At 40.8% G+C, this 23,838-nt stretch overlaps 1 protein-coding gene across 1 annotated transcript in view; it reads right to left on the bottom strand.

Annotated features, from left to right (window-relative positions):
• Window positions 1-23,838, bottom strand: part of DNAH12 (dynein axonemal heavy chain 12) — a 152,807-nt gene that overhangs the window by 89,253 nt on the left and 39,716 nt on the right. The window contains exons 17-31 of the mRNA XM_014596590.3: window positions 23,015-23,200; window positions 22,409-22,609; window positions 20,361-20,555; window positions 20,016-20,137; window positions 19,632-19,914; window positions 18,837-18,956; window positions 17,103-17,259; window positions 16,691-16,863; window positions 15,040-15,192; window positions 13,402-13,641; window positions 12,237-12,482; window positions 10,823-10,942; window positions 9,913-10,022; window positions 8,287-8,470; window positions 3,059-3,199 (exon numbers count right to left, since the gene is read on the bottom strand). Coding sequence (XP_014452076.1) covers window positions 3,059-3,199; window positions 8,287-8,470; window positions 9,913-10,022; window positions 10,823-10,942; window positions 12,237-12,482; window positions 13,402-13,641; window positions 15,040-15,192; window positions 16,691-16,863; window positions 17,103-17,259; window positions 18,837-18,956; window positions 19,632-19,914; window positions 20,016-20,137; window positions 20,361-20,555; window positions 22,409-22,609; window positions 23,015-23,200 — 2,631 coding nt within the window. The remainder of the gene's footprint in view (window positions 1-3,058; window positions 3,200-8,286; window positions 8,471-9,912; window positions 10,023-10,822; window positions 10,943-12,236; window positions 12,483-13,401; window positions 13,642-15,039; window positions 15,193-16,690; window positions 16,864-17,102; window positions 17,260-18,836; window positions 18,957-19,631; window positions 19,915-20,015; window positions 20,138-20,360; window positions 20,556-22,408; window positions 22,610-23,014; window positions 23,201-23,838) is intronic.

Below are 23,838 nucleotides of genomic sequence, written 5' to 3'. Positions count from 1 at the left end.
TCTAGGCATTGTTTAAACATTCAGTATCCAAGACCCTGGAGACCCTTCCATCCATTACTCCTTGTAGTCCTTGCTGGGGCCTGGGTTAATACCATTGATCATCAAGCCTGTTAACAGCATGAGCAATAGATCTTGATGACTGAAAAGCAAACTGTATGTAACCTAAGCCAAAATGCTGGGAAAGTTAAAAGCATTAGCATTTGGGCACCTCAGAAGGTCAATAGATAGAAAATGGATAAGGTGGGTACAAGACACCAAAACAGAGATCAAACAGGAAGTTATTTTGACCAATGTATAAAAAGGACCCTTGAGCTCTGAATACTTTGCTGTGTTTTATGCTACTGCCGTGTTTGCAGATAACCTAGCTATCACCAGGGGCAGATCAAGGACTGGGGACAGGGACTGGATAGTGGCAGGGGAAATGTGCAGGGGGTTCCACCTCCCCAAACCTGCTCTTGGGGAATCAGGCAGGGAGGGGGAAATTACTTTTCTATTGCATTGTTGACACTGTGCCCATCCCCAGTTGAGCTCACCCTGTGTGGCCCTGTTGGTGCAGGCAGAAGGAGCTCTGGAACTTCCCTTGTCCCCGGGATAACAAGTAAAGCAGCAGCAGCATGTGGAGTGTCGCAGGGCACTAAGGTGCCTGCTCCTCTAAGAGCAGAGACTGCCGGGGGAGAGAGCCCAAAGAGCCAGACAGGAGCCCAGGTGCAGGTTACCATGGCAACCAGCTAATGAGGAAATTAGCCTGCACCTGCACCTGATCAGCTGGCCGGAAGAGGCAGGGCCCTGGGCCCATATAAACCCCAGGGCTGGGACTAGTGAGTTCAGTTCCCTGCCAGCAGCTGACAGGGAAGGAACCTCCAGGGAGGAATGGCCCCGAGATGCAGCAGCCACCAGATACGCTGCCCTTAGGGTTAATGGGGCTCCAGGAACTCACAAGGTACCCTTGCCTATGAGGCACTTAGAACCAGGGAAGAAGTTTTGCTCTTTTAAAGGGGCAGAGCACACCCTGAACAGTGTTGTTTTGTTATAGCCCAGGGGCTCATGTTTTGTTTGCTGTTTTATAACACCGGTGGCTTAGGTGAGGCTACTGGGGAAGGAGGGGGCCTCATTGGGGGCTCACTACAGTGTGGGGACCCCAGCGCCAGCATGGGCGCAGTGACAAGAGGGTGACCAGGCCCCGGTGCCAGAGGGCACAGTGACAAAGAGGGTGACTAGACCCTGGTGCCACTGAGGCGCAGAGATAGGGCTGTGGAGAGCCCAGGGAGGACAAGGGGGCCAAATTATAGCAAGGCTCAGGCGAGACAATGTTGGTACCATCTGTGAGGCTTGCGGCATGGTAACGGGGTGGTTTGGAGCCATGCATATAGCCCAAAAGGCTAAGAGTGTCCCATAAAGCATCCATCAGGAAGTGGGATGCCAAAGGGTCTACAAACCCCAGGGTTCGGTGGGGTGCAGCAAGACTGTGTCCAAGTAATAAGATCAAGGGTAGCCTCCCAATATTAATAGTACCAGCAAGACATGGCGGGCAAGACAGAGGGTGCCTGTCAGATGAGATTGGCACGATAAAGGGGCCCTAGGGGTATCACGGCCATCCCTATGGACACCATCCTGCTACGTGGAGGAGCAGAGGGAGGGAGAGGGGAGGAAATGTGTCTCTGAACACCAAGGGGAAGGGTGGGGCTTTAGGGAATTAAGAAGTCCCTGCAGGTGCCTACAGTGCACTCCAGTCCAAAGGGGGATGCAGCTGTGCCTCTGCACCCCTTCTGGATCTGCCTCTGGTTAACACCATGACTAAATGGGCAATGGATATTAGTGTCTAAGCTTTTTTGTGAGCAATAAACAGAGAAGAGCCCTTAGTTATTAAGAACCAAAGCCTGTGGTATCTTTATTATAATTAATAAGGTTTTTAGGAGGAGTAGTAGATTCTTGGCCTTTTGGCTCAGATCAAGTATACTAGCTTCATCTGTCATGCCTGACTCAAGTGCCTGACACTCAACAGTGCCATTCAGTATGGGAATTGCAATAAGAAGTGCTGAAGGTGAGGCTATGAAACAGGGACCCTCCCCCATGCACTTGCAAGCCCCATGCCAGAACATGGCAGCTCCACCACAACACTGTCCAGGACCAGCTGGTGAAAACCATCCCAGACTCGGCTGGGACCATGTCTGCAAAAGCCAGCTGTGCCCAGATATTGTTGTGGCCAACGAGAAGAACAGGTGCATTGTGATGGTTGACCTCACCATCCTGTTTGAGAACTGGCAGCTAGCCTTCGTCAAAGTCTGCAAGCAGAATCTGGCAAAGTACAAGCTGCTGGTGGACACCCTGAGGAGATGGGGATATGAGGTGATGGTCAAGGTGCTAATCATCAGGGTGTTCAGAGCATGGGAGCCCAGCAACAAGAGCATCCTGCATGCCTGCAGAGTATCCCTCTACTGTGCCAAATGGATGAGGCGCCTCATGGCGTCTGACACCGTCTGATGGTCCAGGGACATCTATGTCGAGCACATCACAGGTGAGTGCCAGTATGTGAACTCCAACAGACCACCAGCTAGAAATGGCTCAAAGGGGACAGGCTGACCGCCTCCTCCAATGGATCATGACCGAGAACACTTATACCTGGACTCTCCCTCACCTTCCCTTCCCCCCCCAATTGTATCCTGCATGCTGTTACTTGTATCTGCGTGTATCCTTTAAAACTCGCTACTTTGTAACGATGCGGCTACCTTTGCATGGGGCATTTTGCATCTTCTCTTCTTTATAAGCATTGTACCCTTATCCTCCACCCCAACCTACCCCCTGGGCTAAGTAGTCTACATTCTATGTAATATAGTTGCATCTTCCCAGTAGCCACCCTGGGCTTGGGCTCTGTATCTCCATCTACCTCCTCAACTCTAACTACCATTTAACATTCGCAGATGGGATCCCAGCATCACACATCGTTCAGAGGCAGCTTGATGTGACCTGTACTACTTCACCCCAACCACACCTGTCACTCCTAATGGAAGCCACAACCCAAGCATAATTATCCACCACATAGTTTATTTTTTATTTTTACCTTTTTATTGTCATCCAGCACTGTGTTCATACTCTCAATCCATAGAGTATCAATAGGGCCATCAAAAATAACCCATTTGCGTTCAAGTGTCTCAGCTAAAGCAAATTCCCGGAAAGTGTTAGCAACAATTCCATCTGTCCACTGGGTTGAGAAAAAATATAAAAGAGATTTTTTTTTTTTTTTTAGTTATAATTCTAAAACCAATAGGACTACTCACATGCCTAAATGCTTTGTTGAATCAGGTGTCTATTTGGCTCCAATAAACAAAGAGAAAAACTCATTAAAAACCATCAGGAACATAAATGTTTTTAAAAATATAGTTTCCACTTTGCCAAACAGTGGCAGAATTCAGAGTCCAGCAGGTTGGTTTCCCATTTGGAGCAGATAGATGAAAAATGATCAGGTGTTTTTTGGCATAATTTAAAAAAATGTAATCAAGTCTTTTTCTCCCTCAAACAAGTACCCTGGAGAAAAGTGCAGAAACTTGAGATAAAAATCTTGCGCACACTGTTTTGCATTTGTTTCACCCCCAAGGCCTCATACAATCACATTGATTCAGTTTCCTCTTCCTGCCATAACCCAATGAGTTTTACACTTGGGAAGTCCTTAGTCCTAGTACTTATCTACCCATCTTTTGTAATGTTTTAATTCCAGAGGTTTGGAAACTTATATAGTTAAAGTGGCATAGTGTAGACACAGTGGGTGTCTTTAGACATGCTCCAGGGGTGGGGAGAGGGCGCTTTAGAGTGGCTCGAAGAGTCGCTCTAATTAAAGCACTCACAGCTTCTTGTATATTCAGCATCCTGTGCTTCAAAATGGCAGAGGGGGCACTTTACTTGAGGCTCATTTAACGAGCTTTAGTTAAAATGCCTCCACCACCATTTTGAAGACTAATTCAATCGAGTCTGCTCTGATATGCTGTAATTACAGTGCTTCAGCACGGTGTTCCCACACATCTACAGGCACCCAGTTATACCGGTTTAAAGGTCCTCAGATTCTCACTACATATTTCCTTCAGAGAAATAAACTATACCAGTATAATAGCCTTGATAACAGTATTATTGCATCTGTGCTAGGATTTGTACAGCTTTAAGGGGTTGGGGGGAAAGGAACTTGATAGTGGGGGTCTACTACAGGCTGCTACATCAGGAGGAGGAGTTGGACCTAGAATTCTCCAGACAGCTCTCAGAGGCCATAAGGTCAAGGGACATGGTTGTTATGGGTGACCTAAGCTACCCAGACATCTTCTGAGAGGAGCAGTCAGCGAGATCCAACCGTTCACATAGGTTCTTAACCTGCATACAGGACCTTCACCTAATGCAGGAGGTATATGGTCCCACTAAGGGAAATGCCTTGCTAGACTTTGTCCTGGCTACAGGGGATGATTTGGTGGATGATCTACTGACGCAAGGTAACCTAGGGGACAGTGACCATCACCTGATTAAATTCACTATCCGGTGTAGGGTGGGAAAGATAACCAGTAGGGCAGAAGTGCTTGACTTCAGAAAGGCTGACTTCAGTGTGCTCAGGAGATTAGTTAGCGAGGCAATGAAGAACAGAATTGGTGTAGACCAGCTAGTTTCACCTCTATCCTTGGGAAAATCCTTGAAAAAATTATTAAGGATCACATTTGTGAGAGTCCAGTGGGGAAAGCAATGCTAAAGGGCAACCAGCATGGATTCATAGCAGGTAGATCCTACCTGACTAACCTTGTTTCTTTTTATGACCAGACTGGATTTTAAGAAGGCCTTTGATATGGTACTTCATTATATTCTCATAGATAAACTACGCGACTACAAAGTAGATGACTACATGGTTAGGTGGGTGGCAAATTGGCTTAGGGGTCATACCCAGAGAGTGGTGGTGGATGGGTTGGTATTGACCTGGAAAGATGTGGGCAGTGGAGTCCCACAAGCCTTGGTCCTTGGACCGGTGCTGTTCAATGTCTTCATCAGTGACTTGGATGAGGGTGTAGCAAGCGTTCTGTCCACATTCGCTGATGATACCAAATTATGGGGTAAAGTTAACACACCAGAGGGTAGGGAACAAATCCAGGCAGATCTGGACAGGTTGAAAAAGTGGGTGGAACAGAATAGGATGCAGTTTAATAAGGACGAATGCAAAGTGCTGCACCTAGGAGGAAGAAATCAGCAACACACTTACAGGCTGGGGGAGGACCTTCTCAGCAGCACAGCAGCAGAAAGGGATCTTGGAGTCACTGTTGACTCCAAGATGCAGATGAGTCATCAATGTGATGAAGTGATCAGTAAAGCCAACCATGCTTTATCATGCATTAGCAGGTGCATGACAAACAGGTTTAAGGAGGTGATATTTTCCCTTTATGCAGCACTGGTCAGGATGCAGTTGGAGTACTGTGTCCAGTTTTGGGCACCATACTTCAAAAGGGATGTGGACAACCTCAAGAGGGTTCATAGGAGAGCCACTCGTATGGTTGGGGGCCTGTAGGCAAAGTCCTATGAGGAAACATTGAGGACCCTAGATCTCTTTAGCCTCCGCAAGAGAAGGTTGAGAGGGGATTTTGTGGCCACCTACAAATTCATCAAGGGAGGGGGCAGCAAGAAATAGGGGATGCTCTGTTTACCAGGGCACCCCTTGGACTCACTAGGAACAATGGTCACAAACTGATGGAAAGCAGATTTAGGTTAGACATCAGAAAGAACTTCTGTATGGTAAGGGTTGCCAAAATCTGGAATGGACTTCCGAGGGAGGTGGTGCCCTCCCCTACCTTGGGGGTCTTTAAGAGGAGGCTAGACAGGCACCTGGCTTGGGTTGTCTGACCCCAGCACTCTTTCCTGCCCAGGGCAGGGGGTTGGACTCGATGGTCTACTGAGGTCCCTTCTGACCGTAGCATCTATGAATCTGTAAGTATGCTGGTATAAATACAATGGCCTACCACAACACCTAAAGCACTACTTAAACTCTGGTCTTTTCAACACTTGAAAGTTTTTGTCATCCATACATCTGTACCAGCAAACCCTTTACGAGTGGTAATTCAATTTAAGCTTGCAAAAGAATTATCTTGGTGGTACAGCTTAAACCAGCTCTTTGAAAGCTACCATGGAGCTGAGGATGGCAACCCAAGTAAAGGACAACAAGAAATTGTTTTTTAGATACATAGGGAGTAAAAGAAAGGCCCAGGGAGGAATAGGACCCCTGCTAAATGGGCAGAAGCAATTGGTGACAGATAGGGGGGACAAGGCTGAACTCCTCAACGAGTTCTTTGCCTCAGTGTTCCTAAGTGAGGGGCACGACAAGTCTCTCACTGGGGTTGTAGAGAGGCAGCAGCAAGGCGCCAGACTTCCATGCGTAGATCCTGAGGTGGTGCAGAGTCACTTGGAAGAACTGGATGCCTTTAAGTCGGCAGGCCCGGATGATCTCCATCCGAGGGTGCTGAAGGCACTGGCCGACGTCATTGCAGAGCCACTGGCGGGAATATTCGAATGCTCGTGGCGCACAGGCCAAGTTCCGGAGGACTGGAAAAGGGCTAATGTGGTCCCCATTTTCAAAAAGGGGAGGAAGGAGGACCCGGGCAACTATAGGCCGGTCAGTCTCACCTCCATCCTTGGTAAAGTATTTGAAAAAATTATCAAGGCTCACATTTGTGAGAGCCCGGCAGGACAAGTTATGCTGAGGGGAGACCAGCATGGGTTTGTGGCGGGCAGATCGTGCCTGACCAATCTAGTCTCTTTCTATGACCAGGTTACGAAACGCCTGGACACAGGAGGAGGGGTGGATGTCGTATACCTGGACTTCAGGAAGGCCTTCGATACGGTATCCCACCCCATACTGGTGAACAAGTTAAGAGGCTGTGATGTGGATGACTGCACAGTCCGGTGGGTGGCGAATTGGCTAGAGGGTCGCACCCAAAGAGTCGTGGTAGATGGGTCGGTCTTGACCTGAAAGGGTGTGGGCAGTGGGGTCCCGCAGGGTTCGGTCCTTGGACCGATACTCTTTAACGTCTTCATCAGCGACTTGGACGAGGGAGTGAAATGTACTCTGTCCAAGTTTGCAGATGACACAAAGCTATGGGGAGAAGTGGACACGCCGGAGGGCAGGGAACAGCTGCAGGCAGACCTGGATAGGCTGGACAAGTGGGCAGAAAACAACAGGATGCAGTTCAACAAGGAGAAATGCAAAGTGCTGCACCTAGGGAGGAAAAATGTCCAGCACACCTACAGCCTAGGGAATGACCTGCTGGGTGGCACAGAGGTGGAAAGGGATCTTGGAGTCCTAGTGGACTCCAAGTTGAACATGAGCCGGCAGTGTGACGAAGCCATCAGAAAAGCCAATGGCACTTTATCGTGCATCAGCAGATGCATGACAAATAGGTCCAGGGAGGTGATACTTCCCCTCTATAGGGCGTTGGTCAGACCGCAGTTGGAGTACTGCGTGCAATTCTGGGCGCCACACTTCAAGAAGGATGCGGATAACCTGGAGAGGGTACAGCGAAGGGCAACTCGTATGGTCAAGGTCCTGCAGACCAAGCCCTAGGAGGAGAGACTAGAGAAACTGGACCTTTTCAGCCTCTGCAAGAGAAGGTTGAGAGGCGACCTTGTGGCTGCCTATAAGTTCATCACGGGGGCACAGAAGGGAATTGGTGAGGATTTATTCACCAAGGCGCTCCCCCCCGGGGGTTACAAGAAACAATGGCCACAAGCTAGCAGAGAGCAGATTTAGACTGGACATTAGGAAGAACTTCTTCACAGTTCGAGTGGCCAAGGTCTGGAACGGGTTCCCAAGGGAGGTGGTGCTCTCCCCTACCCTGGGGGTCTTCAAGAAGAGGTTAGACGAGTATCTAGCTGGGGTCATCTAGACCCAGCACTCTTTCCTGCTTATGCAGGGGGTCGGACTTGATGATCTATTGAGGTCCCTTCCGACCCTAACATCTATGAATCTATGAATGGAATAAGCTAGGTGAAGCAAGAATTTGTGCTAGTATAATTGAGTCTACAACACGGCTTTTGTTAGCATAACTTTTCCATTAAACATGTTATTTTTGTCACACACCTAAATTTTACTAACTTAAGTATGTTAGAGATACTTAACGAATTACACCCTTCCCTGGTATAACCATGCCAGCAAACTTCAGGACAAACAAACCCTGTATGCAGGCCAGACCAAAAACTGTACAGAAGGATTATATAACATGACATGGCCAATTATGACAAGACATTTTAAAAAAATAAGCATATATACACACACATTACCTCATGAGACACAAGATCAAACTGTCCAAAAAGTTGACCCATGGTGATAGATTTTGGATTCACAGTTCTAAAAATTACTTTTTCTTCTTCGCCATATCCACGTTCATTCATAAGAGAGAGTGTATCTGCCAACACATGCAGAACTTTGGTCTTCCCAGAGAAAGACTCTCCTACAAGCATAAAACTACAGAAATAAAAAAAAATATTAAACTCTTATACTTTCCTGAAACAGATTTCGTGATCTTGATCCAGCCAGTTGCCAAAATGGCACTATTCAGGTGCTTACCATAAGCACAGACCTAAGTTTTCTTCCTGGATCTGAAGCTCTATGTAGCAAAAATTACAGAATACATTTTATTGCATCAATGAATCAATGGTTAGGAGGTAACTTTTTATGGGGTCAGTTAAAAAACCTGGATTGAATTTGCATGCAAATCAAGTATTTCATAGATAAAAAATGACAAGTTAGTCTAAATGGTCATTTGTATATGCAAATGTTTATTTGCACATGCAATTGTACATATTGACTGCACAACTGAGTAAGTCAGTCAAAGGCAAGTGAGTCTCTTAAAAAACACTGGCCTCAATTGCTTAATGTCTCAATTCTGCAAACAGATGCACATATAAATACCAAGCAGGGGTTCATACTAGTAAATCTAATCTATTTGCAGAATAAGTTCTAACTTTATTTTCTCATTTTCTTTGCTATTTAGGGAAAAGTTAACATGAAATTCTGTTGGAAGACAGAGGCAGGTAAGGACCCTGCCCTAAAGTAAAAATCAAACTGTTTTGTGTCCAGATTAAGGATTTATTACTTAATTCTTGTAGAAGACTTTAATTATGTAAAGCGATACATAACAACTGAGTAGTAGTAACAGAATCATATACCTAGAAGGGACCTCAAGGGTCAACTGGTTCAACCCTATGTACAAATGCAGGAATGCTATTCTTAGATTGTCCCTGCCAATGCTTATCCAGCATCCTTTTGAACATCCAATGAAGGAGATTACACAACTTTTCTGAGCAGACTATTTCACTACCCTACTGCTAGAACAGGAAGAAAGTTTCTCAGTTGTTCTCCTTCTTCTTTATGGCAGTCTTTTGAATATTTGAAATCTATCATCTACCCACCTCCCCGCTTAATCTATTTTCTAAATTTTTTTTCAGTTGTTATGCTTCCCAGTGTACTGCAGTACAGATTACAACTACATATTTACTGCTCAGTAAAGTTCCGCCCCCCAAAAGAACCAAAAACAAAAAAAACAACTAAAATGGTAGACGTGTTGCACTGATATTCTGATAGAATTAATCTTCTACAGTACCAGCTTTTCTCCACAATAACAACCTAACCTGCAACCACCATTAAAGAAAGAACTACCAATGAAGCCAGAGTGTTGGGAGTACAGGATCAAATATATTAAGATTCAAAAACCACTAGTATTTTGGTCACCAAATTTGCTTTAAAATTAAGAAATCCAGAGTTGACTAAAATTAATGGCTCTTAGGATTCTTCTTAAAATGCTAAAATATTTTCCTATTCTATTTCCATAAATATTTTCTACTACCCATTATATAAACCATAAAGACAATATGTGGTCATTTGGAATCAGGACTTTGTAATCTTACCCATGTCTGACAATCATCATTTCATAAGTCTGTATAACTTTCTCCATAAAAACTTTAACAGGCTGAACATTATGCTTTATACAGCATTCATTGGCACATTCCAGAAAATCCTAAAATTAAAAAAATCCTTTTTATTTAATAAAGTTTAAAACAATAATGTCATACTTACCTAGTATGACATAATACACAGTTTACAATAATATTTTATAAACCTAATATAATTTTATTTTCTTCATGAGCAACATGAACGTGGTTTATTCATCATTCCACATTATTTATCTGCTTGTCTGGTGTATCATCCAGCATTAGAACATTTGTGGATAAAGATTTGATATTTATTAATTATTGAAATATTTTTCAGGAAAATCTGGGAAATAGCCACACGAAAAATCTCCTAAGTACTTCATTGAACAGTAATTTATAGCAAGTCCATGGAGGCAGGGAGAGTTTCTGCTCGTTCTGTTATCATTGCCTAAGACAGCCTGGCTGACTCTACCTCTACAATAAAATGGAACATGCTGAAATCATACCAAAAATTACAGGGTAGGGGAAAGTAAGCCACTTACAAAAGCCACTTATATTCAGATAGGAGTGAGTATGTACCTGTGAGATATATTTAAAAAGGGTGCTTCAAGTTAAAAAAAAAAAAAAAAGTCTGGTATGTTTTGCTCAGGCAAAACTGGGTTAGAACTAAAAAAAAAATAAAATTCTAAGAGCTCCATATATGAGGGACCCAAGCCAGGCCTTGAGATCACAATGAAACCAAGTGAATTTTCATTCAGACAAGTTCTATTATAAACATTTTACTTTCTGTCTCAGCTTGCAATTATAAACAGATTAGGGAGTTAGTTAAAATTGATACAATGCCAGGAGTATTGCTGAGAAAAAAATACTTAACAATGATACTTACATTGTAATCTGCTTCAGGCAGTTTAACACCAGGGAATAAATCACTAGTTATTCCCATGAACAGAGGTATATCGTGTGACAAAAATTTTGGCTCATTCACATCTTTGATTGATCGAAGAAGCTAAAGAAAACAAATACACAATTTTACAGAAAACTGATGTTCCAATGTACATGGCAACAGTAGAATAATTATTATGCTGTTCAATAACTAAAATAGTCTACATGACGTGTTGTACATATGATACAAATCAAAGACTGCACAGTTGCCATTGCCACACTGCACTGGAAAGCTCAGGTTTCCCTTAAGAGTAAGAACATTTCTGAAACTACTGGGGGCTTGATGGAGGAATCTAAACACACTTCATTGCCTCCCAGGATCAGTATAGCACTGCTGCCTTTCTGCAATTTCTCATCATTTTTAGCACATCTAGAAACCACTCCTCTTTTATCCATAAACGTGACAACGAAGGAGATTTTTTACCTAAATCTGGAGCATGTAGAGTTGCCAACCCTCTAGGATTACCCTGGAGTCTCCAGGAATTAGATATAAATCTCCAGGAAACTGCTGAGAGCCACCCAGGAGATAAATGATAGGGTATTCATTAAAATAAATATTAAATATTAAATCCTATTTATACATTAGTCCAGTGGGTTTTTTAAATGTAATAGTAATGTGCGTTTGCCATCCTGACAAAGTCTACTCATTGCAGTCTGCAACTTATATATGTAAACACGTGGGCACGTCTGTGTTCCGGAATAGATTCAAACACGAGTTGGCAACCCTAGCAGTATGCCAAGCAAGCTATGTCCCCTGCTTTACTGTTTCCTATATTCTTGGTTCTCATGCACTTTGGATATGATATACTCATAGAGGAGCTGGGAGATGACACAAATAAGGAGCAAGTCGGAGAGACTGCCTGCAGAGCAACTTCAAAAATGCAGCAGTGTGACAAGACTCAAGAGATTTCTTGAAGGATTCAGCGGCACAAGAAATTTAAAACGAAATCAGAAATGCCCTGCCAAAAATTAGGAAACATATCATGCTTTATCTTTTAAATGTATATAGGATCATCCATTGTACGATGATGCTGCAGTGCTTTGGAAACTTAGTTAACTAAACATCAATTCCACAACTATTTTATATCCATCTTTCTTTCCTTGTCATTTAAAAATGTAACTTTTTTATTTACATCTTAATAAATAAATATAGTAAACATTTATGTTGAGTTTCACATTTACAAAGTGCTATAAAAATATTAAGTAGTTTATCTTTACAGATTAAGCATTATGAATAAAATCTGATCGAGTGGTTCAGTGACAAGGCAGAACACAGGCAATGCCAGAGCTGGATACAGATATCTAAAAAGCAGTTAATCTAGTGAAATTCACTATGTACTACTGTCTCACAAGCTTACCAGGATATCTTCATTCTCCTTTGGGAATTTCAGCTTTAGATTACCAGCAGCCACTAATACAGCTTTAACTGCTCGCATGCCATAGTCATAATGAAACTGAGAGGAAAGCTGTTCTGAACAAAGCCTGTAGGTCATGACTATCTTTACTGATAATGGCTTAGCATTCAGAAATCCATATGAGTAGAGAGAGATTTCTGCTATCAGGGCATAGTTAGGAACCATCATGGCTACTGTTCGGAAAAGAACCTGAAATACATATCCCAAGAGACATGCTTAGATCACTTAAGAATAAGAGAACAGAAATAAGAAATCTTTGACCAGCACTTAAAGCGTGTGGATGTATAAAGTTATACCGTTACAGAATTATCAACATTAGAAGACAAGAACCATGACTCATTAGGAGCCAGACACAAACAAGATGCTTGGTCTCCTTTCATGCCATATGATTTGCTAAGATCCAGACTGTAGCCTCCCCCGTTGCTGTTTTCCTCCAACTTTCTGTCCCTACATTCTTACTCTTAAGCGTGCACAGACTGTTTTATTTGCCACCTGAGCCAAATATCTCAAGAATAGCAAGGGGGCAGCTCCAGAAAGAACATAGGAGTGTGCTTGCTCCCAGTTCAGAAAGTTCCTAAATGAATTTGGCATTCCTACAAAGCCTTCCTTTGAAGCAACATGCCTCTAATACAGACCAGCTCTGCAATACTGCTTTCTAGAAATAGGCATAAGCAAACATAATAGGAAGTGTTTAAATAGCAGATTCATCACATGAACTAGTCAAATTTCATTAGCACTGTTTTTGTGCAATACTTTTGGAACATTTTTAAAAGCATGTTTACTTAAAATAATTGGATCCAACATCATAATTTCTTTAAAGTAACTTAGGATGAATTTCTGAAGTTCCTACACAATTTGTATTGGGATAAAACATCTCCCTAGAACTGCAAGCTTTGACCAGCCACACAAAAAAGAAAATTAACAAACAATTTTAACAGACAACTTTCAAGGACATTCCTCTTAAAAAAGAAATACATAGCATAAGAAAAGTAAATTTTATGAAGTGTATATATTCTATGTGCCACATTCTGTTTTAAAATCATCAATGCCCATTTGGTCATGTTTTCGAAGGTATTATTAAGTGAATTAGTTTATTTTATTGTTTTACCTTGAGGTTGTCTGGCAGCTCAGACCGTCCTGCATAACCTGGATTCATGGTAATAGCTACAAAACAGTTGGGATTGAGCTTCAGTTCAGTCCCTTCAAAATTAAATGTTTCCACCTTCATCTGTATGGCTCTCTGAATGCAAAGAATCTGCTGAGCCACCACAGACAGTACTTCTAGCTCAATGCGATTGAACTCATCAAAACAAGCCCAAGCACCTGAAGAAGCCAAACCCTTAAAAAACTGCAAAACAAGAAAGAAAGGATGTAATTACCATGGATCCTGTTTTTCTCTGATAAAAAAATATCACAAATTATCTGAGTAAAACCCCCAAATCTCTTATCAAAATGAAAGGCCACTATATATATAAATAAATAAATAAATAAATAAATAAATAGAGAGAGAGAGAGAGAGAGAGAGAGAGAGAGAGAGAGAGAGAGAGAGGTATCAACTGAACACAATGTTTTATTGATATATTTAACATTTTAAAGCAACTTGGAAACCTACCAGTGCCTCAATCACTATAATAAAATATTTTCTAAATACCTATACATTTCGGCATTTGATATTAGGTTTTTCATCATGGAAAATCCTCTGCTGAGACCACTCTGTACACCCCAGGGTACAGAGTGCAGAAAAACTCAAAATTGTGCAGAAAAACTCAAAATTATGCAAAATTACTTTTATTTTTATTACAAAGTAAACTAAATATAGCACTACTTCAATCTTCTTTAGAAATATATGTAGGTACTTTGTATGGTTGGGGTGGCTGTAAGGTGTGTTTGGGGGGTGGTTTGTGAAGATGTGGAGGAGTATGGGTGGGTGTGTGGGTATGGGAGTATTTGGGGTTTGTGGACATGTGTGGGGTTTGTGGGTGTGCGTGGGGGGATTTGTAGGTAGGTGTGGGCCCTCCCCCCACATTCCACCTCCCCCATGGTGCACAGCCACCGCTGCCAGCAGCTTAGCAGCAGCAGGTGGTGGGCTCATGGCCATGGCAGGCAGAGGACCTGGCAGCACACACCTCTGGCTGAGTCCCAGGGCCTGAACATGATGGCAGGGAGCCAGTTCAGCCTGCTGGTGCATGTCTTCAGACCACACCAGACCAGAGTGGCTCCAAGCCAGCATGTGCAGATCTTTTCTGTGGGAAATGGGAAAACCCGGATCCCTGGTAATTATGTCTCTAACACAGCATGAGAAGATTTAAAATAAATAATTGACATGAGGGGTTCAGCTGAATTATGTGAAATACATTTACTTGTATATTTTGACTAAGATTTTAGCCTAATTGAAAATACAGGTCAGCCAAGGATTCTAGGAAAACAAGTTAACAGAACTTTTTCATTGGTTTCAATGGAAGCTGTCTCTGCCTCTTTGATCCTACAAGCTCTTCCACCCATATTTAACTTTACACATTGTTAGTAGTCTCAGGGACTTCAGTGATATTATCTGCAGTGTATTAAGTTAAGCACATGTAAAACTCATTGCAGAATTGAGACCTTGGATTGGCAGTTGTTTGGGGCAGTGGATCATTGGTCAGATCCTCAAAAATGCTTTGTGAGGTAGGCACCTAACTTGCATTGGAAATTAACACCTTTTTCCTGACATATACAAATCCTGAGCTTGCAATGCAATTCTGTTTACCTTCCCCATTGCCAGATAATCAAGGCCATCAGAACAGTTGAAGACAACACATTGCACAGCAAGAGCCTTAGCCAAGTCTTTGGTGGTCTCAGTTTTGCCTGTTCCTGCTGGGCCCTCTGGGGCACCACCAAGGTTTAGATAAAAAGCTCCAATCTAAAGAAAAGAAAAGAAATGGTTTATGAAGATAACCAATAATTTAATCCTGGAGACAACTTTAATAATAGAAAATAATTTTAAAATCAATTGTAACACAAAAACTGAAAACACGTACTATATAAAACAGATTCATACTAAATGGAAAAGGCTACCCTAACGTTTACTTACAATTTCCAACTTCAAAATAAAGTAAATGAGTTCAGCTTGAAGCTGTCTTTTATTACAGGTACCTAGAAAGGGGGATGCAGTCTTTTTTCCCTTAGTATACTAATCCTGCCTGGATATTTTCTGTTCTGGACTGGATCTGGCAGTTCTTACTTACAGGAAAAAACAAATGGGTCCTGATCTTGACAGCTTCTCTTTGTTACCATTTTTCCCTTTTTGTCCTTAAACTTGTCTCTTCCTTCTCATTCCCTGTGTTCTTCTCTACCCAGTCTCCATTTACTCTGGCCCTGATCTATTGTCTACTTACTATTTACTATGATCCATTATTATTTACTATTATTCCGTTACTGTTCTCCCCCAGATGCCAGTCTCTTCCTCTGCTTTCCTTTCCCATACCATCCTACCTTCATCACTCATTCTCTCTCCCATCTTTCTGGATCTGTCAATCACTGATCATTATTTCTTCCTTCCTTCTAGCTCCCCAACATAACCCTTATTCCTCCCTCTAGTTCCCAGTACTCTTTCAAGTGCATTCGGGGTTTCTTTTCTGTCCCAATTTTAAGAACAATATCATAGGTAAGTCAATGGCAATTTCATTTGCTAGCTACAGAGCATCACAAGTGGTTTACCCCCTCACTGTTAGCCAGCTGCCAAGTTTGCTTTATGCTAGATATACAACCAAATCATCCAGTCACATTTCAGCCATGTTGGTAAACGTGCACAGTTTAGCACAAAACATGCACAATTAACAATAGTTGCAGGTGTGGTCAGGTGTGGTAACATAAGATAGGTCAGGTTTGAAAGTTTAAATAAGAATCACAAGGCACTTACACACATGTGAGGAGCCTGCTCCAATGCGCTGGAAATCTAGCACATCAGAGCAGACTCAATTAATTGAGTCTGATAGAGCACGTAAACTGATGCGCTCTGGCAGCCGCGTGTGTCACATGCATCAGCAGCACAGCACACCTCCGCACTGAGAAAATGGCAGTGTTGTGCTTTTAACTAAAACACGTTCAATGTGCTTTAGTTCAAAGCGCACCACTGCCATTTTCTGAGCGTGGAGTGCTACACCACTGATACACATGCTCCCTATGTGGAGCCTGGCACTTTTAATTAGCTCAATTCACTAATTAAAAGTGCCAGGTGCCACATCAGGAGCACATGGAAAAATGCTCACAGGCCTCTGAATACTGGATGTTTTAAACAGAAATGCTGAGTCCCATAATTAGTGCTGTGAACCTAACAAGTATGAAGTAGGAAAAAAACATATTACAATTAAATTAATTCTGTAGTCATCTCAACTGTGTGTTTTTATATAAAAGCATACCAATGTGCGGTAACACCTATCCGTAAGTGGAGTAATGACAAGTCGAGGTGAGTTTCCAAGGTATTCATAGGCATATTTTACATTGCAATTAATGATGCGGACACGAACATTCTCATATTCCCAATAATATCGCAGTTGAGCGAGCCACTGAAAGTCTGTTTCATTTTCCACACCTAGTAGAAATGGAATTAGCACTAGAGCTGAAAAAAGTTTTATAAAATCGGATATAGTAAAGTATAAGATACATTCACAGATATGAAATACTGGTAGTTTTGTAATTATGAATGTTTTCCTACTTAAGATGCTTACATTAAAAAAAGGAAGGAAATCAGATCATAGAAGTCTATTTCTCTGTTTGGGGTAAATCTATGGTAAAAACACATCAACAATAACATTTTAAAAAGATATGTACCACTTTTAATCATTTCCATGACGACATCTCTAGCATGCACATCAATAGTCACCAAAGCACCTAGTGTAGTTCGTGTTTGCTTAGATAATTTTCCTCTTACCAAATCCACAATATCATTAAGCTGAAGTTGAAGTGTGTCATAATAATCAAGTAAACCCTGAAAGAAAAAAGTGTAATGAACTGGATTTTAAAATCTTTGAACCTTAACCTGCAGTCTTTGGTTCTCTTTTTTTTTTCCACAAGATAAACAATCTTTATTAAGATGCCAGTCTAATTGACCATTTTCCTTTGCTGTAATTTCCCCAGGGATCACCTCCTCTTGCTCACAATTATGTAATTACGCCATAGAAACAGAAGCAAAACATGTATATAGGGTTTGTCTAAACAGGAACATTCAAGAAAGCCAAGGTAAATCACCTGAAAATGTGAAGTCACTGTGCACAGATTAAGGCACATAAACCATCATGTATATGGTCGCATTCAGGACCACACAGAAATTTAGACATCTTTTAATTTATACACATTATTTAATTTGGCTTAACTTCCCTGAATGTCTCTGTGCAGACATTAGATAGTGACATGATGGAAAGTATGCAGATATCTGTGGGCTCTTTTAAGGACTGATCCAAAGCACACTGAAGCAGAAGGTACAAAGCTTTCTTTTATTGTAATTGTTGTAAATGAATAGGAGGGCCCAACACCATATGACCTGTCTACTCTGTAAATAGTTCTCTATGCACCATCAGTGGTTTTTGAACTGTAGTTTGGAAAACTCTAAACTACACACACATAAAATAGGACCTGGCATTAAGAAATATGGGACCGGACACAGTGTATATTTTTTCAAACATTAGTTTTAGTTTGCTTTTTTTTTTTTTTTCAAAGTATTGCCAACATTTATATGTTGCAGTCTTTAAAAAACTGTTACAGATAGAACACTTAGTCAAAAAGAGGCCTATATTAAGACAATTATCCATTATTCTTATTGGAAATGTAGATTGAAGCCATCTTTAAAAAACCTGGATTACCTAATGCAAAAATTAATTCAGGGGTCTTTATTTCTTTTCACTACCTTTCTGAATTAATTTAAACCAAGAAGTAATAATGTTTAATTAGTTGCAGAAAATTTGCTCAACTGTAATAATAAATTGTTTGTATAAATAAATGGTTGTAAATATGTACACGTGTGTGAATTTAGCACAGCCACATTTTTAAACTTTCCAGTCTGCCTGGTGTTTTTATTTTTTTAATCCCTTCAAGCATCAGTGGTAGTACCATTATTTTTGTGTTTTGGGGTTTTTTAAGTTAGAACAAAGACTACACAAATAGTTTGGCTTTTCTAACAGAAAACTCAAAGGTAGCAAGAGAGTTACATGTGAGCCAACATTGTTTTAAAAAAATTCAAAACCCAATATTAAATCCAGGAAATTTCTACAGATTTCTATGGGACTTTAAATGTAGGGAAAAAATGTAAAATTTGTAGGCAGTACTCACTATCCCCATTCTCTGTGTATCACTTGTTTGAGTATCCTCTAGGAAAATGAAGACTCGGCTACTTCCCAATCTTTGGATTTTAATCATTAATTAACATTTGAAACACCCAAAGGTAATTTACACATTTATGTTTTAATGTTTCTTATCAGTTGCTTTATCCAAACTTATCTTGGGTGAGGAAGATGAATGCCTTAGTTGAACAAAATAACAAAAAAGCAAAAATAATGAGATTATTATTACCTCTGGCCCACTGCAAATGGCTTCATGTACCTCACTTGTCCAGAACATTTGAGATACGCACAGAACCACCTGTCCGGGCCACTCCAGAACCCATTTTTTTCTCTCAGTCTCTGGATATGCCTAAAGAAGTTAAATGCATTACTTAACAGTGTCACAAGTAAATAACTGGATGTGTACTGTTAACCATGCCTTTGCATTACAATCATCAAGGTAATAATATAATATAATACAATAATAGGCTTTGGAATGCCCACTATCTGGGGGGGTTTCAAAGCCACCACAAAATACGTATTTTAAATTGCCTTTCTTGTTTATGGTTTCTTCCTTCTTTGTGTTTAAAGAGCAAAAAATGTTTGAAATGTTCATGTTAATTATGAAAATCTGCCTAGCATACTAATTTGGCAATTGTGGTTCTCTTTTAGGTGAAGTCAAACTTGCAACAAGCATTTTGATTACTTTTAATTTTTAATTAGCTAAAAAAGGAGTGAAAAACTAAAACAGGGAATCTTAGAAGTTTCCTATTGCTGTCAGGCTTATTTTACACAGAAGAAAACACAACATAATTCAGTCCTTATTCAAACAAAACTCCCACTGACCTCATAGTTGTATAACTACAAGTCTCAGATTAATAAATTGAACTTGATCTAACAAACCTTCATATACTTAAATTTAATTGAAGTCAGGAGGACTTCTGGTATAAAAAGCCTGCTTAGTGGGCCCTAAAAGTGAAGTAGGGACTCTGGGTACAAGCAAACATTTGCAGGATGGAGCCCAAGTCTGTATTAGAAAACACACCTCTCTTGCATTAGTTATAACATCATGTATACTCCTTAGCATAATATCTTCAACTTGGACCAGCCACTTCTCCACTGCACCTCGAGCTTCAGAAGTAGAAATGGTTGAAATCAGTTCAACTCGTTCCCCTTCAGAGCTGAACATTGCCTTAATATCCAGATTAGGAAGGAAATGCAGTTTAGCAATGCCCTCGAAACATTTTTTCAAGTGAGGCTGAACTCTAAGAGGATCTTTAGTTTCTGACAAAATCTCCAACATTTCATCATTGGATAAGAAGAAAAATCTAAAAAAAGATTCACACAAAGAACAGAAGTATTAAGTTATTATATATGTCAAGCTTTTTATACAGTAGAACAAGCATCGAACAATGAACAAGCAGTATACCGAGGAAAGAAGAGACGCTTTTTCTCAAGATAAGCATTAAGTCCTTTCATGATTTTGTCCAGAAGCTCATTACAGTTCTGAAGCTTCTCTAATAAACCTGTCAATGAAGTGGCAGAAAGAACCTGTAATAAAAGATACGTAATCACTTGCGGATTCACATCAAAAGTCACAGTCAAGGTACAGTGTATAGTAAAGGCTATAAAACTGATAAATTTATGATGAGTGCTTTTATACTTGATGCGAGTGGGATGAAAGTTCATTAAATATATTTGGTTACTAAATTACTGACAGAACTGAATGGGGAAAACATGTCTTCTTAATCATCTGGAGTATGCCATGCCTTACTTTAGGGTCTTTGGTACAATATTTCATAATGTCTCTCCAATATCTGTCTACAGTCTGGAAGAGACGTCCCTCCTCTGGCATCTGTTGCATGATGTCCTCTGAAGAAAAGATGGGTTCCAAGTAAAGCCACTGAGCTTGCACTTTCAGCCATTCATCGATAATCTCCTGAACTCGAATCAGATGATCTTCCCATTCCTTTACAAATGTATTAAAATTTTTACTGCACTACAGTCATATTATATATGTTTAAAGAGAGTATATGAACATAAAGAAAACAAACTTTATAGATAGCATAACACCCTTCCAAGGCAACAACAGAAACAGACAAGAAAACCACAGGAAAATTGAAGTTCTTCCCTGGACATATAATGCTGATACAGTTTACAAACTCTAATCTACCAGGGGACTAATTTGCAGATTTCAGTGCAGATTGCTCACTTAAAGGCACTATCAGATTATAGATTCATAGATGTTTGGGTCGGAAGGGACCTCAGTAAGTCATCGAGTCTGACTTGCTGTCCTGGGCAGGAAACAGCGCTGGAGTCAGACAACCCCAGCCAGGTGCTTGTCCTGTCTCCTCTTGAAGACCCCCAGGGTAGGGGAGAGCACCACCTCCCTTGGAAGCCCATTCCAGATTCTGGCAACCCTTATTGTGAAGAATTTCGTTCTAATGTCTAACCTAAATCTGCTCTCCGTCAATTCGTGGCCATTGTTCCTAGTTACTTCAGGGGGGTGCCCTAGTAAATAGAGCATCTCCTATTCCCTGCTGCCCTCCCCTGATTAATTTATAGGCAGCCACAAGATCACCTCTCAGTCTTCTCTTGCGAAGGCTGAAGAGAGCTAGGTCCCTCAGTCTCTCCTCATAGGGCCTTGCCTTACTTTAGTATTAGCATTTTTCAATAATCTCATGTTTAGGGGCCATTAGAAACAGATCATGCTCCCTGGTATCCAAAGATACTCTTGCTCACACCACTAAAGCAGTTTATAGTCTATCACTTTATAAATGGGGCCACATTTGAAGGATTTGTGTAAAAGGTGTAAACCATCTGCATTCAGTGAACTCACCTGTGCATTAATGAGATACAGATGCAGTGACAGAGACAGCAGGTTCACACTGGAAGACTGAATTTAAAGTTGGGGAGATGCAGTAACCACAAAGACTACCCTAGCCTTTAGATTACAGAATGGCATTTGCAGGTGACTCTACAGTTTTTCTGCAGCAGCCTACGGAATTTTTTTCCAGCCCTTAAGGGGATACGATACGATATATATGACCATATAGAGTCCTCCATTTAAGCACCACAAAATCTTTAATGTCTTGCTCCAAAAGGCATCCTTTATTCACCGTTAACATGTCCGGTAAGGATGGAGCTGAAGTGACACACGAGGCTTCTAGGCCCCTCCTCATCCTGAGGGGACACAGACCTACATCTTGAGAGAACTTAATGCTATCCTAACCACTAGACTACAGGCCAAGATAGGTGTGAACTCCCTCCCAACCACCCATCGACACTTGGCTACTGTGAAGTCAAAGTACAAGACACTGATGGGGCCAGAAGAAGAGCAAGCAAACCGGAGTGACATGGTAGTCCAGTGGGCGACCGCTCATCTCAGATGAGGGGCTGGGTTCAAGCCCTCACTACCAAGGCTCTTTTTGCTTTTTACCTTATATAATCACTGACTGTTTCAGATGCTTACAAATTTTATTTGGATCTGGCTCTCAGTACTGAAGATAATGAAAACATAACTGCAATACATTAAAATGGGTGTAGAGATTCTTATAAAATGATTTATAATGTGCATGGCTTCATGTTCTCTCTACTGAATTCAGACTTGTCATAGGAAGAGAAAGAAATTTCAGCATTTCAACATAAAAAAAAATAAAAACACTTTGGGTATACTTAAAATTATCCTCAAGAGTAATTTTTGAAATATTAGATTTTTCTAATGAAAAATACCACAATAATGAGACAATACAGGTGGTCTTGTACTTTATAATAGTTGTCCATTGAATAAAAATGTCACTTTTAAAAGGTGGTTTATCATACCTTGATTTCTTTTTCAAATGGTTTAATGAAAGGTGATCCTCTCATTGTTTGAGTTTTTACAATCTGATCATCTAGAATAGTCTGAATTTCATCTACTGAAGACAGAATACGAACTCCAGTCTCACGATAAATGCTTGTATTGAAGGACACTGAATCCCAGGTTTCCATCATAGTATGCATTGCCTTCTCTAAGGAAAATTCCTAGCAAGAAGAAGGAAGGAAGGTTTTGTAGTCACTGTTTTCTCCATTTGATGCATTCAATATATAAGTGCACATACTTAAATAATCATTAGGTAAATTTTCATTTTCTTCTAACATCAAACCATTGCCTTCTGTTACTATTTTTCTTGATATTAAATTTTCTGAGATATAAAAACCAGGTACCATTAATGATGCCAAACAAGCCACAAATGTGCACAAGTTCAAAATTATGTTCAATACTCCATCCAGTGGCTCACACTGACAATAAGTAGCTCTAATCAAGAGTCTCATAATACCAAGAAAACAAAAATGGTAGTTTTAGTAAGCCATAAAAATAGTATAGAAACATACTTTACTCTTCATTTCTTTCTTAAGAGGTTTTTACAACCAAATCACTCTGCTCACCTTACTTGCACCTATACTTATGGTTTCAAATTGTTCCAGATAAGGGCCAAGGTTCTGCTTTAAAACTTTTCTCAGGGTAGTTCCAGAGTCTGGAGTTAAATCATATCCTATTATATCTGACATCTGCTGCCAGTGGCGAGTCCTTATGCCAGGGTTACAAAGGATAGTCACTGTAGGGATATATTCCTAGTTGGGGAGGGGAAAAAAGTAATTATAAAACAGACTTCCATCTATGTAAACAAACATTTTGGAAATTATGTGAATTATGACTTACCTATATTTGCTCATCCTCCTTTTTTGCATCTAGCATAAAAGGTCACTTTCAACACTTGCTGCTGCTCAACATTTCTACTACTATTTCCAGAGAGACTGAATATTAAGTGACTGTCTGTAACATCTAAGTCTACTGTTATTTTCAGTACATCAGTCCACATTCCAATACCCTTGGAAGATGCAGCTGTTCCTGATACCCAAGTTATATCTCTTAGACACTTTCCATTTCAGTCTAAACCTTGTCTAATAAAGCATTACCACCAATGAACATGTACTGATGGTGAACTGGGGGTGAGAAATTTGCTGATAAACATTCTAGAAAGTGAAAGATAGTTTTTTTTATATTTCCAAATTCAGATACCTTCTTGCAACAATCGGTTACACAAGGCAATTGGTTACCTAAACAATACAGATGGCTCCATTCACTGCCCTCCTTAAATTATTGCCAAGGTTGTACGTTAATTGTTGCAGAACAATTACAAAATCATAAATGTAGACCTTGGCAGGAGAGTAAAAAGAAATTACTCTAAATTAGGGTTGTAAACTGCAGT

The sequence above is a fragment of the Alligator mississippiensis genome, chromosome 12, assembly GCF_030867095.1.
Source record: "Alligator mississippiensis isolate rAllMis1 chromosome 12, rAllMis1, whole genome shotgun sequence".
Lineage (NCBI taxonomy): Eukaryota > Metazoa > Chordata > Crocodylia > Alligatoridae > Alligator > Alligator mississippiensis.
The sequence above is the reverse complement of the archived record's forward strand: the minus strand, read 5'-3'. Positions and strand labels throughout refer to the sequence as shown.